This window comes from Cajanus cajan, chromosome 10 (assembly GCF_000230855.2).
Source record: "Cajanus cajan strain Asha chromosome 10, NIPB_CcT2T_4, whole genome shotgun sequence".
Taxonomy (NCBI): Eukaryota; Viridiplantae; Streptophyta; class Magnoliopsida; order Fabales; family Fabaceae; genus Cajanus; species Cajanus cajan.
The window spans coordinates 36,226,388-36,242,753 of record NC_138526.1 but is presented as its reverse complement, the minus strand read 5'-3'; the positions used below and the strand labels follow the sequence as shown (position 1 = coordinate 36,242,753).

The following is a 16,366-nucleotide window of genomic DNA, read 5'->3' as shown; positions in this document are numbered from 1 at the left end:
AAATTTATGTATTTTAAGTTGTTTACTTTCGTTTGGAATTATGAGATTGAATTATTGTAACTTTGTGATGAGACTTTAACTTGTGAGATTGATGTATTTTAAGTCATTCATTATCTTACATTTTTATTATTATTTCAACAAAATTAACGTTAAATACAAGTTCAAAATTAACATTGAATTTTTATTTTTAATATTTCAATGATATTAAATATAGACTTAAAATTATTTGTAATATAATTTTTTTAATTTCTTAAAAAATTTATAAATATCCATGGATATTCAAGAAATTCATAGATACTCGCTCAATGGATACCCGCGCGGATATGGGGTAGATATGGGGACAATTTTCATCTAGCGGGGCGGGGACGAATTTACTATTACCCGCCCCATATGGGTCCCATTGCCATCCCTAGTTGGCATATAATACCAATTTAAGTCACTGTTATAAGTAGTTGTCTTATAATCCCAATGTTTTTTTCCATACGTAAAGTTAAAAAATCAAATCCTAACCAATACATCAACAATAGTATAGTTTTGTTAAAATTTGAGAATTACTTTCTGATTCTCGGTCAAAAGATACCTGCGAAGAAAATAGTAGTTAGATTTATTTTAAATCAGTATCTATGACTAATCTATCTTCCTATAAGATCCACTTAAGGAAACTAACCCGTACGTTCTCAGTCAAAGTATTAATGGAGTGATCAAACTGACTATTCAAAGATAAACAGTATTACTCACATTTAAAACGTTCCAACCAGCAACAATTATAGTGATCATAATGCAATTGTCAAATAGTAATATAGAAAAATAATAAAACACCCTAGTCACTCCTGAACATTCTCATATCCATATTTACACATTAAAAAACTATGTTTACAAATTATCTCATATGAAATTCACCATATCACGTATTATATACTGAATTTTATTAATAATATAAAAAAAAACTTCAATAGTCATGCATTATTCGGGACTGATCCAAGCATAAGGTTATTCAAGCCCTAACTTTAGGCTCTCCAAATATTTTTTTTTAACTTATAAAATTTAATGAATCAATTGTATCAGTATTAACTTTGGTTTATTGGTCATTATTTTAGGCTTATCATTGTAAAGATTGAGTTCGATCTTAGTATTATAATTTTTTTGTTGAAAGTTTCTTTTTATTTTTTTTTTATTTTTATGGGTGACTGTTGATTTTCTTGCCACATTTTCATCTTTAAAAAGACTCAATTTTAAAACTTGCTTTAGGCTTCAAAATATATTGTTGACCGTGATCCGTGCATTTAAGAAATTTTGCAACTAATAATTAAAAATTACGGTTTGTGTAATTTTTAAACTAGTTATTATAAAATTTAACAAACTTAACATATATAATTGATTGTTATTAATTTTACATTGTTAGTATATCACTGTTAAATCCTAATAATAATATATATCTATATATAAAGGAGATAGATGAATTTGTAACCATTTTTCATCTTCATATTTTTTTTTTGACAATTTTATTCCTAAGTCTTTAAATAATGAAAAAATAATGTTAGAAGTTACTCTTATTCTCATCACTCAAATAAACTAACTACCCGTAACCATTTAAATCATCAAAGTATTAATCAATTATTTTATTATTTTTTTTACACTACATATTTTATTATTTAATATCGATACTTTAATTTTATTTTTTAATTTTTAAATAAAATATAAAGATTCAAAATGTAATAATAATAATAATAATAATAATAATAATAATATATAAAAAGTGATAATCACACATATACACACTTTTGCCATCTATATGGAAAAGGTCTTGCTAATCAAGGTAATGGCTAAAGAATCAATATATAATTTTTTATTAAAAAAGTTTTACAAGAGAGTGTATTTTTTTATACTTTTCAATTTAAAAAAATATGTTTATATCTTTTTTTTTTTCTTTCAGTAAATGAAGGTATTATCTCTTGGTGAAAAGTTATTGACTAATTTTTTGAGACTCACGTTGATTTAAGGAGTTGATATTTTCTATTAAATGTTCATCTATACAAACAAATAAGAAATTCCTAACTACATATTCAATGGATAAGATTATCTATTAATTATAATTGAGTAAACATTAAATTTAGTTCTTAAATTTGGAAGATACTCTCATAGTAGTTTTTAAAACTATTTAAGAAATTGTCAAATAAATCTCTAAAATCTCAAATAAAATTTTTAAATTTAATTATTTATTATGATTTTAATTTCTAAATATATATTAATAATATGACTGAACCACACATTTTTAAAATTTAAGAGTAATATAATTGTGAATTCGCACTCTCAGATACATATTTAACAGTTTCTTCATTTTAGAAACAAATATAACAGCACGTTAATTTTAGTTAAGGGATAAATTTGACTGTTTTCTCATTTAGTTTTCTTTAGTATCCTTGAGACACTGGTCTTCATTTTCCATGGACTAAAAACATGGATGCTTCTCACTGTCACAAAGTGCAAAGCCCAAGGGTAGTATTGTCTAACTCATGTTTGTGTTCTCAGCATGAGGTTAGCATTCTGAGCTCATGCTGTATATCAAGCCAAACAACCCACTACTTCTTTTCCCACGCTCACAACCCGTCCAATAAGAGAAAACCCTCTTGCTTTTTTCACTGGTGCGTGTTCTTCACCTAACACATTGGCTCGTGAACTATACCAGTCAATTTGTGCTCGCTATTTTTTTTCCCCTATATTTTCTGGTGCAAAAATTTTTATATTTACAAGTGGGGGAAGTGCTACGTTGAATAAAACTCAGTTTCTCTCTGTGTCCCTGGCATAATAAGTGTTAACCTTGCCATAGAAGGATAATGGAGATTCAAGTTCCAAATGGCAAAAGGGCAATGGAAGAAGAACTAACAAGAGGGCGTGACATGGCAAATCAGTTACTTGAAGTACTTGTTCATGATAAATTGAACATTGAAGAGGAGGGTGGGTCAAAGTCAATACTACCATTTTTTGAAGATCTTGTGAGAAAGGTTTTGTGTTCATTCACAAATACCCTTTTGCTTTTGAAAACCAATAACGATGTTTCTCATGAGGTGGAGGCATCTATCACTCTCAGAGAAGTTTCTTCCTCTACCAGTTGTCCAAAGCTGGAGACTATGGATGAAACCTGCAAGAGCCCTAATAATCTTCTCAATACTAAAACTAGAAGAAGAAGAGGCTACAAGAGAAAGTAAGAAGAGTTGTAATTCGTGCTTTATTTCCTAGAAGTTGTATGTGTGTGGTTAATAATTACTGTTGTTATGGGATTTAGATCTGATAATTTTCTTTTAGAATATCACATAGAGATAATTTTGGAGGCTAGATCAATCGCAGTTGCAAAGGGATCAACCAGTGATCCATTAAAGTAATATTTTTGTCGGAAATTAAATTCTTTCAAATAAAAGTGGAGGAACCTTTACAAACCCAGTCTAAAACATATATTTGTGTCTGTCCTTGTTGTAAAAAAATATTTTTCTTTCTCTTTGCATCATTATATTTGTTATGATATTAAGAAAAACATTAAATAGTATACAAAATCATTAATTTCCCACCTTTATAATATTTCAATTTGATTTTTCATGTGTTAATCTCCACATCGTCATGTATATTTTTTTTCTTCTTATTTTTCTATTTGTCATTTTTAAAAGATTAAATATCTGATTAGATTGAATTTTATTTTTAACAAAAACTTGTTGAGGTCATACTCGAGAGAAATACAAAGAATAATGACATTCTCTTCTATAATATCTTTTATTTAGTTTTCTTGATATTCTATAAAAATATTAACAAAAATAAATTTTATCTTATATTTTTTGTGTAATAAATAAGATATTTACCAAAAGAAATACAATTATAAGGAGAATTAGAATGATTGAATTACAAAAGAATTGTTGTTGTCAATTTCATCTTGGTTAAACCCCTCCAGACATAAATATCCATATGGTCTCACAATTATTAGGATTAATTGTGATTTCTTGCAATGATTTCATTAATATATTCTAGTTAATCGACAATTGGATTAGCTGTGAAAATACATAAATATATATAAGTATTCTAAAATTGATATTTTTGTCTTCATATATATAAGGTCAATAGCCCCAACTTGGGAGAAGGACAGCTCAATGCTGATTGAAGATGGCTTTGTATGGAGAAAATACGGACAAAAAATGACACTGAACGCCAAATACCTAAGGTATTCTTCCTTTTTAAATGACCCTTCTTAATTCATGTATCTAAGCCTCTTACTTAAATTTTTAATAATATTATTGTTACAAATATCTATTAACTTGTGAATAATTAATCTCTCTTGAAAAATTTAGTTAGATCATTTTGTGACATATTTTTTTTATATATTATTTTTTAATGGTGAATATTTGACTAATATGGATAAATTAAAATATATAATGCAGGAGCTACTATAGGTGCACTCACAAGAGTGATCAAGGATGCCAAGCAATGAAACAAGTACAGAGAATTAAACATGAACCTCCTTTGTACCGAACAACCTATTATGGCCATCACACTTGTAAAACCCCTTTGAATGCTGAAATTATTTTGGAACCTCTTTCTCCTTCTTCCTCTTCTTCCACATTACTCAGCTTTAATAACAGCATCATTCAAAGCAAAGAAGAAAACCTATTTCCCTCATCACTACTCGCATCGACGAAACACGAGCCATTGGAAGTGATTAACGATGATTATAGTGCACAAAATCAATTGTCCTCGCCCGAAGAATTCCTGTTATACGATTATGAAGTTGATTATTCTGATTATTCGAGACATGTCGCTATGCTCTCATGCACTGAACCAGTGGAATTCCAGAATGTTTATGAGCTGTTTGGATTTTGATGGCTAGGTTTTGGGATTTTGATTTGTTTGTAATTTAGCTATTTCATCAATGAAACCTTTTTACTTTGAATCTTGTCAAAATAATAACATTACAAGATAATTCACTTGTAGTGATTGGTTAAAATTGTCACAAAAAAGAAAAAGAAAATTGTAGGAATATAAATATTTATTTTACATTGACACTCATATAGGATTTATTTGTTCATTATGTGAGTTCTATTTCTATATCAATAACTTTTTATGTTTTATCAACAATAAATAATCATAAATATATGTATTTATTAGATTTTACTTATACTAAATATTTATAAGTACATTAAAGTAGGTTTTTACTTTATCTCTGGTCATCATATCTAAAGAATACAAAACATATGTTTATAAACATTTGTCATTTTTCATGTAGTGTAGTAAAGATTATAAGAGTCTATTAAGATATAAATTAGAAATATTTTTGAGAACTTTTCTACTACAAATAAAAAATATTTTGTAATAGAATTTTTTTTAAAAGCACTTATAAACTTTAATTCAAACAGTCCCTAACTAGTTAAAATCAGCCAATTTGTTCTTATTATTATTTGGAATAATTAACATGGTCGAAGTACCACTATTAATTTATTTTAAAATTGATCAATTATTGTTAATTGTTATTGAATTCTATATAAATCAAAATAAAATACTTAATATTGTAATTTTTTTTTTCATAATCAAGGTAAGTTTCCAACATAAATTTGGAAAAGATATAATTTGAAAATTATTATAAAATGATGTTCTATTCATGTTTATAAATATATATATATATATATATATATATATATATATATATATATTACTATAAATTATAGATACACTTCCACACTTCCCCTAATGTTTTTTTTAATTTATTTGTATTTTGTAGAGAAATGTTATTGTTTTTAAATAAGTTTTTTATATTTTTATTTATTGGCTCTAAATATATAAAAAAAAACTCTAATACAAAATTCAAATATTAATATTACCTTATTTTTAAAAAATTCTAAAATAATGAAAACAATTGGTTAATATCTTTGAACTTAAATATCTAAAACATAAGCATTATGAAATGGAGTTCAATTAAAGTGTGTTTATTATATTCTTTTAATTTCTATAAATTATACATATATACATTTCCACAACATACAGGCACAACAAATATTTATTACTGAACCAAAACTATCTCGTAATTGTTTTTTATGTTATTTTGACATATCCAAGGCACTGTTAAATGAAAACATGACTAAATCATATTTTATTCATTTTTATTTACTTTGTAGAACATTTATCTTTTATAAATAAAGAAGCTAATTAATATCTATTCTTATTATATGAGAATACGGTTTAATAATTACTTTTTTTATTTTTATATATTTGCTTAGATTCTTTTAGTCCTAAATTTGTAATACTCATTATATTATTTACAATAAAAAAATCTAATATGATTATCTATTTTAAAATCTCAATATTTTTTTATATAATTATCTTCTCTTAAAATTTTTCAAAAATAAATATATAAAAACATGAAGTACCTCTTTTTCTCTGGGATAAAAAAAATCTAACTCTTAAATAATGCTTTGAAATACCGTACACCATCACCGTATGGGTCTCTAAAGGATTGGTACAACAAAATAAAATTCTTGACCCACCCATCTTAATTTGTTGCAAATTAATAAGACCATAAACAAATTTTAACAATGTAGAGCACACTAGTCAAATCAAGGCTGTCAATATTATTGAACACTAATGGAGTAACCAACTTTACCGGACTACTATGGTTAAGATTAGTCACATGTTAGAGGTTTTGTAACTTCAATTAGTTGATTTAGAACGTAATATAGATACACTATTTGCAATACTTGTTTCTTATAGTTGACTTAGTGTAAAACTCTTGAAGCTAAAATTATTTTTAAATAGTAGAGTAATAAATTGTTCGTCTTCTTATTAAGGTTTTGAATGATAATTTGAAACTTAACTTTTCAATTATCATTCAAACATACATTATGGGATGAGTGGAACAATTTATTACTCTACTATTTAAAAATAATTATAGTTCAAGAGTTTTACCATAAGTTCACCGTATAAGAAACAAGTCTTTGCATGTGTTCTTTTACAGCATGATATTAGAAGAGCAAGATGGAATCACTATATTGACTAAACATTTACTTTTAACAAACCTTCTTTTTAATTCATATAGGATCGCTAGATATAGCATAAATGTATTAGGGCAGTAGTCCTTGAACTGTCTACATTGCCGTACCTTTCAAGAATAGATGACAAAGTTGTTAGAATTTTAGTCAGCTGAATTGGGTATGTTTGTTTAATTTTATTTTATATAAAATCTTTTTTAAAAAATAAAATAAACAATTTTTTTTTAGTTTTGATGTGTACGTTTAAACTTCTTTTCTTAAAATTAATTTCTTTTTTTTATAAAAAAAAATAACTCCCATCTTTTTCTTATAATTGTTTTGCAAAAGTACTTATTTAAATATATATATATATATATATATATATAGAGAGAGAGAGAGAGAGAGAGAGAAGGGTTATAATACCGGTGTAACTTTTACTAAGTGTTACACCGCTCAATAACTTTATATTAAATGTAAATTTTGAAAATCCAACCGTTAGATTGAAAGTTCATATCTCTTAGATCATATATATCAAATTTTGTTAAAATTGAACACAACTTGAAGATAATCAAAGTGTTCATATTTTAGTATATTTTAAAATATATATATTACGTTAATTTTATTTTATAAGAATATATATATATATATATATATATATATATATATATGAAGAGGGTTCAAACGACACTAGTAACTTTTTCAAAAATTTTTATTCATTAAATAATAAACAAAATATGAAAAAACCAATATTTTCAATTTCAATATATTGGAAAAGTAAAATTTTCATCTATCAAACAATCCATGAGGGTTGAGTTAAGTTGACACTCAAATTCTAAAATATTACTCCCTCTATTCAAGACTTTGTGTCTTTTAATTTTATTCACACATATTAAGAAATATTTAATTTATATATATATATATATATATATATATATATATATATATATATTACCCTTATTTATTATTAACTCTAAATGCAAATTTCTCTTAAAAAAAATAAAATAAAAGAACATTAATAATCCACTTAAACTACACTTAAATACTCAACTACTTATGGGTATCATTGAAAAATATTATATAAGAAAACATTTATTTACATACATTTAGACATACTAAATCATCCATATTTATTATTACTCTTGATATATGAAAACTTCACTAAAAAATGACATTGATATGATCCACTTAAACTAATCTTAATTACTCAACTACATTTAATAATATTATTATTGGAAAAAAAAATCACATAAAGAAGCATTGGAATCCTAAAAGATCCTAAGTTTTGAAACGAAACTAGAAAGTTAAAGGAGCAAAAGTTTTGAAATGGATGAGAGCATTATAATCCTCATAATATATATATATATATATATGAGTTTAATTCAACTCTATAAAATTAACTTATAATATATAAAGTTATTATTCACGTATATATTATGTTATTCGATTAAAAATTTATATTATTTCATATGACAATTTCGATAGACTCTGATAATATTTTAAAAAGTAAGTGTATTATTATGAAATAAATTTAAAAATAGAGATTACCCTCCTCTTATATAAACTATTTATATGACAGAAAAATAATTCCAACAAGAAATTATTCTGGCCATTCCTATTAAACATATTAATATCATTATTGATTCACCAGCAAATACCTAGTTCTACTGGTGATCAATTAATGTTTTGGATTCTTGAGTGTGTGGCTTGGCAGACGTTTCAAAGAAGTTGTAACTGTCCTCGTAAATTGCCAAAATTGGGCATATGTGACGTATGCAATACGGTTTTATCAATCGCTATACTTGGAATTATTGTGGTGTGGAATGTGGATTCTTTATTAAAAAAAATTGTATAATCACATATATGTTATAATGATATAGTATTTATTATTAAAAATTATTTTTATCTATATTATAAATTGATATATTGTTATAATTATAGGTATAAATAATAATGATATATAATATATGTTATTAAATCTATAAAATCAAATAGATTTATATTTATATATTATATTTATAATTATAAGGATATTTTTTTAGTGATTAATGTCAAAGAGAATTATTATATTGTTTTAGTGAAGCAGAGCCTAACTTGTGCCAGGATGGAGCATTGAAATCGGGTCCTGTTTTGGGGACTGTTTGTAGCTAATTGTCTTCATATCTGGATAACGACATATCAGTACTGTTTTTGTGGTGTGATATGTGATAATAGAGCATATGCTTTTATTTATTTAATGAAAACTTATAATTTCTTTTCACTGGATCAATTGGATGTTTTCAGAAAATTGCTCATTTTGTCACATGCTGTTATGTTTTCATTTCGTCGGTAAATTGTTTATATGAAATTGTTATTAAAATATTGCAGATCATGAGTAACTTTTCGATGAAATTATTGACAACATAATCTATTTGTATTGTCATGATATTGTTGATGGATAAGATCATGGATAATTTTTCAAGGACATTTTCATAGATATATTCATGGGTAATTTTCCATAAATATATTTGTGATTAAGAATCAACAATACATGAGACTAAATTACTCATAGATACACCTATGGATATGAGTTTCAAACTCCAGGTATCTGATCTTCCTTAAGAATCTATGAAAAAGACTGAGTTCCCTCTTAAATTAAGATCTCATATATTTTATATGAAATCATAAAAATTAAATGCATTTGATTATTTTTCTTAGTCTTAGTGAATTTAATTTTTTTTTGCTCATATATAGATTTAAATAATGTATTTTCTATTAAACTAACTTTTTTTATCAAAAAAAAATTACAAAGGTACGGGGAGAATCAAATTTATGTTCTCTTGCTTCTACTCTAATACTTTTCCCACCCTAGACTAACCCTAATGGTATTTTATTAAACCAATTTAGCATGCCTCATATATTAATTAATTAAAACACCAAAGAGAATATTTATTTATTGATTAATCAATGTGTTAGGGCACTAAGTATTAATTAATAACATACTTAATTGAGTAATTAATTGTTGGACGGCACAGCTGGATTCCCTGACGCAATCCTTGTGACGTCACTCTGTATATACGTTGCAGACCTTCATAGGCTGTGTTTGTAACTTTGTGCACCCAACGTCTTGAAGCGTGAAAAAGTTGGTCCCAGCGCTTGCATTTGTCAAGGAACTTGTCTCGAGATTCCGATTTAAAATTCAAGAGTTTAACCTCTCTTAATTATTTGTTAATTGCAGGTTATGGTTTGCACCACCTTATTCACAACCAAAAAGGGAAAACAACAGAAAAATAGAGATAAAACCCTAATTCGGGATGGTTGGTTCAGTTGTGATGTATTTTTTATTTTTTTTATAATAATTTTAGTATTAATATAAAGTTTCTACTATCAGAAACATTTATTAATCTCCATCAAAATGCACACAATATAAGTATTCTCTTCTTAACATAATTTATTCTATTTCAATATTATAATTCTATTAGAAATAATGACTAATCCCCATCGATAATTATATGGGTATAAAAAATAAGTATTTTTTTTTAATATAATTTATTTTATACTCGTTATCATGATTATGTGTTGTGATGTATTAATAAAGTTTTGGATCTCAGAAAAGAAAAAGAAGCACTTATCAGAGCACGCGTTTTCAGACCAACATCTTCAACTTGTTGGTAAACAAATGAACATGAAGAAGAATCAGTGCTGACATTTGTTGAAGATCTTGTTGTTCATGAATCACGACTACTCAGATCTTTGACAAATACCCTTTTGCTTTCTAATAGCTTTTTCTGCTTCCAACGACTTAGTCTCAGCAGTGAACGAGAGCGATTCCTTGATGATGAGATGATCGTTGGAGAAACCAACAGTTTGGAAGTGCTCCAGATCAATTCAAGACATGGAGGTAAATCATCATTTGAGTTTTTCGTAAGTATTACCCTTTACTGATATAAAGATAGTATTATTACCTTGAATACGTTGGTGATGTTTTAAAAAATAAAAATTATAACAAAGTGGTTAATTTGAACTTACATGTCGCTATATATACAAAAATGATGTAAAAGTTAAGTCGTCTCTGTTGTTTTTAATTATAAATGAATACATACCAAACATATAAATGGTAATCGCAATATTGTTCTCATATACGGGTGATATTCATTTGTAAGAATTTTTAAATTTCCGTTTATTTAAGGTTTTATTGTTTTTCCTCTATAAAAAAGGATTAAGTTGTTTTAATTATCATAACAAATCATTCCATTAATTTTAGGAATAACGTTTGAATACTTCACACTTAAAGTTGCCTTTAACTTTACAAATATATTTATTGCTCTTTAATTATCTTCTCCATTTTTTCCCTTTCATTTTTATCTTTTTAGTTAGAACAAGAAAACAAAAACTTTAGAACATAGTCGCTCCGTAACATTTTAATCGTCAGAGTTTTTTTATAGAAAAGATTTGTTCATTTATTTGTCAATTTTAAAGTTAAAGAATATATATATATATATATATATATATATATATATATATATATATATCAATTATACAATTACTGCATACTTAATTTTTAATTAGCTTACACATTAATTTATAACTGATATATGCATTTATTGTGGGGGAAAAAAAAGGAAAAGACATAAGTATTTTACAAAAAAAAATATCTAAAATTATTTCATTTTAGTTTAGTTTGTATAAAGAAACCTTACAAAACTATTATAAAAAATGAAGCAAGGTTGTTGTATCAAATGGTACCACTAGGTTGGGATAGGACAAAACTTAATTAAGTAGAAATACCTTTTTAAAGACGATCAGTTTGATTATTTGATGAAAATTAGTTATTAATAAAGTCAGTTTATACTTTGAATCAATAATATGGTTATAAAAAATGGTATCATTAAGATTAACTTAAAAGTAAGAGTTGAAGTTTATTTAATATAATTTTTTTAATATTTTTCTTTATTATTGATTGAAATTTTTTGAAAATTATAAATTTTAATAAGGCTTACTTTTAAATTTGAAGAAAGCTTCATTAAATGAGGTGAAAGATACTGAATTTGTATTTTTTATTAAATACCTTTTATAAAATAAAAGGAAGAATAAATAATAAGATTTTATAATAAGAGGATATAAAATTTTAATGAATAATACATATTAATTTAATTAACAGTCTGCTAGTTTTTCATGTTCTTAGATAAAGGAAGTTTATCCTTTTGATGAAATGAGGAAGATAATAAACTAAATCAAACAACCTAAAATTGTTTGACCTTGAATTTGAGTGACTCGGTCCTTTTTTATCTTATCTTATAGATGATTGTAGATAATTATTTTCTTTGTTATACATGACAGCATCTTGGTTTTATTTTAAGTCATATATCGGATTCTGTAAGTTTTAATTATTTTACACATGGGATGTAGTATCATCTATATCTATTCTAATAAGAAGATTATCTTATTTTATATATATATATATATATATAATTTATTTGTATAATTACATCTCAAACTACTTTTCTTATAATTTCATCTTGTTGTATAATAAATATTACAAAAGGAAGAAGTTTCACATAATTTTAAATTTTTATGTCCTTTTTTGATATTATTTTAAATAATTTTGAAATTAAGGGATTTCAAAAGAGTAACAATACACATCTATCCAAAAAAATGTTTTGACCCTCCTAATTATTGTTAATTGTTCACTATTTAAAAAAATTATAAATAGACACCATTTGTGTAACATTCCTCAAATTTGATGTATTAATGGCTTCATTTCATGATACTTTACCTGGTGGTGATATTTTAATCAACTCCATGTTGGTCATACTTCTTTATCAATTAGAATCTTTTATGAATAACTCTTTTTGAGATGTGTAACTATTTATAAGATTAAGGACTATCAAGATAAATTAGTACAAAACTTTTCAATATACTTTGTTCTTATTCGCACACTTTTTGAAAAACTCTTTAAAAGGTGACTTATCCCTAAATTGTTCCAAATCAAGCATACTTAACTATAGAATTCTTAAGTGATGAGCTACCAAAAAATAGATGCATCTTGCTAATATAGGTTGTGCAAATTAATTCCTTTAAATCATCTTCAACTACATAATCTCACATTTGTACAAATTTATGGATTTGTCTCATTCTGGTGTGTCTAGGTTGTTATAAACCCACCAACATTTGCTTGGTTCTTCCTTGAACCACACCATACTGGGAGAGAGAACCCACTTTGATTCCATTTGTAACACCTCTCTGATTTGATGTCTCAATAGTTTTACTTCACGCGATGATACTTCAAATAATTCCTTGTTGATCAAAATTTTTCACTAGTTAGAATCTTTTGTGAGTATCCTTTTTTGAGATGCTTGATCACCTTTAGGATTAAGGATTATTCCCAAAAACCAATACATGAATTTTTAGTGTTCTTTGTCCAAACTTGTACACTTTTTGGGAAACTTCTTAGAAGATCACTCATATATCCCTAAATTACTCCATGCCAAATATGCTTAATTATAAAGTTTTAAGTGATGAAATACAAAAAAATAGATGTATTTTGTTGATATAGGTAGTACAAATTAATTATTTTAAATCATCCTTAACTGCACAGTCTCACACTTGTACAAATATATAAATTCCTCTCTTATTTTGATTCATTTGGTTGTTAGAAGCCCACCAACTTCTGCTTGGTACATTCCCAAACCACAACGTACTAGAAGAGAGAACTAGACTCATACCATTTGTAGTACCCTTCAAATTTGATGTCTCAACAGTTTCACTTCACGAGACTTCACACAGTGATACGTCAAACAACTTATTATTGATCAAAATCCTTTACTAGTTATAACCCTTTGTGGTAACCCTTTTTGATATATATGCTCAACTGCCTTTAGAATTACTCTCATTTTAACAACTCCTCATTGGTTATAATCCTTTACAACTCCCTTTTTAATAAGCCTACCAACTTTTGTTTGGTTCATTCTTGAAGGACACTGTACTAAGATAGAGAATCAAACTCATATATTATTTGTAACACCTTTCAAATTTGATATCTAAGCAATTTTACTTCATAACATTTCATACATGTACACTAATTCTTTATACAGTTTGTCATTGGTTAGAACCCTTCACTAGTTAGAGCCCTTTGTGGATATTCTTTTTTGAGATGTCTAATCTTCTTTAAGATCAAGGACGACTATCCCAACAAATCAATATAAAACTTTTCAGTGTACTTTATCCTTACTCACCTTTCTAAAAAAATTTCAAAAAATGACACATTGGGCCAGTCCAACATATTTTTCGGTCCAAAGCAAATTTTGATTTGAAGCCTTTATAAAATTAATTGAAGTAATAAAAAATTGGGTTCTTATAAAAAATAAAAAAGTTATTTTTCCAAGCTGTTCAAATTCTATTATCAAGAAAAAAACACAAATAAATTATTATTATACTATATAATTCTTTTGGGCTAAAACCAAGCAAAGAGTAACGAACGCTTACAAAACTAACAACCAAACCTGGGTTCTCTATGAAATAGATCCTCTCCTTTCAACTCTGTACATCAAAAAGTGATACAGATACCAAAAAAATGGGTCTTATGAATATACCCCTTCCCATAATCAAGTTGATATTTAATTACAACAAGAAATTTAATTTGCATGGCCTATCTACCACCAAACTTTATTTCCACTTTTCCACAATTCCATGTAATGTACCCATTAGTGCCACTAATCGAATCTATCATTGTGTGCTTGACATGCCAGATCAATTCCTTGCGGTACCTCTATCTTGCATTCTTCCTTTACTTCAAGCACAAATTATTCTCCCCCATCCATGGTTCTAAGTTGCAGTTACCTTTGTGATTGTTGTTTCAGTTACTGTGTGATTGTAATTATTATAGCTGCTGTGACGTGGATTGTGATAGTTACGATTTAAAATTATTATATATTTATATTGAACATAAATAAATAATTGTAATAATAAAAATTAATCAAATTTTTTTTTTTTTAAATTTTTCACTCCAAACCTTTTTCTTTCTCTTTCCTAAACTGCATTATGTATTTCCCAACACTTCAATAAATCACCATTAATTGTCTTTCTTTATCTCATAACATTCTGTGTGATCAAATTTATTATATTAAAAGATTAAAACTTGAATTTATGTGTATCTTTTGATAAAAGAAGTGAAATAAAATAGTATTGTTGGATTTGTTACAATTATATTGCGGTTATGTTATGACTGTATTGCAAAATTTTTTATGATTTAAAAACAAACTGTAATTACAGACCGTTAAATAACAATATTATGGTCGCAATCCTTGTTGGAACTCTAATTTAGAACCTTCCCCCGTTAAAGAAACAGATGGGCTATTAGCCCACTGCATAAACAAATAATTGAAATTACTACCTAGGTTCCTTAACCATGTTCATGCCGCGAATAAAATCTGATGCATAATATTTCTACTGTCAAGCGCGTCCTGCCTGAAAACACATGCATTTCTACATATATATACCACATGATTGAACACCATAATGGTCCACCTCTCCACCTTAAGACCATGCAGATGTCCATGCGAGTGTTGCTAGAGAGTTGCATAGATAAATGCTACATGTGTAGTTGTTGATAGAAAAAAAGTTGTGCATTTGAAGCCTAAAGCCAACAAAAACTATTCAACAATAGTAAGATTCTCGATTCACTGATTATTTATATAATTATTGAAAAGGATGACCACCCATAAAGAAAACAATGAGAATATATAAACATAGAATGAGAAAAAAGAGAGATTAATCCTTAAGCAATTCAAGCATTCACAACCAATAATTTAAATATGGATGAACTGGCATTAGCTACACTAGGTTTTGCAAATTCATTTATTATTTATATATGTATGTTACTATACAATTGCTAAACACTTCTTTCCTATCAGCACCTAATGATCATGGAATTTCAGCATCTTCCCTTAAATTTGACATCAAATTGTCTATATCCAAGCACAAATGTACACAATTCAATTTCAAACTATGCATAATTATGCAAGATCGTGCGTGTTAAGTGTGTTTTCGCTTGTGTGGGTGCGCGCTTTAGGTTGTGTCTAGGGCTGATTTATTATTATTATTATTATTTTTATCATTTTTTTTTACCACATTTCATCTGTGCTAGGGCTAATTTCCATATCTGTTGCCTAACTATATAATAAACTCACCCCATTTAGTTCTAAAGTTAGCGTGATCCTAACATTAAACCATTAAAATTACAAAAGAATTCACTCCAAAGAATTAACAAAAATGGACAGAATTAACAGTTATATATATATATATATATATATATATATATATATATATATATATATCCAACCTAAACATGATATTTTTTTTAATTAATTTATCTAGTTCTATTAGGACATTGG

General features: G+C 26.4%; 1 protein-coding gene across 1 annotated transcript; it reads left to right on the top strand.

Moving 5' to 3' along the window:
• The first annotated feature begins 2,558 nt into the window (after positions 1–2,558).
• Positions 2,559–5,023, top strand: LOC145952704 (putative WRKY transcription factor 70). Its single transcript, XM_083065635.1, has 3 exons — positions 2,559–3,202; positions 4,100–4,204; positions 4,422–5,023. Exons 1-3 carry the CDS (start codon positions 2,835–2,837, stop codon positions 4,858–4,860), a joined length of 912 nt encoding a protein of 303 aa, XP_082921761.1. The 5' UTR covers positions 2,559–2,834; the 3' UTR covers positions 4,861–5,023.
• Positions 5,024–16,366: the final 11,343 nt, after the last annotated feature.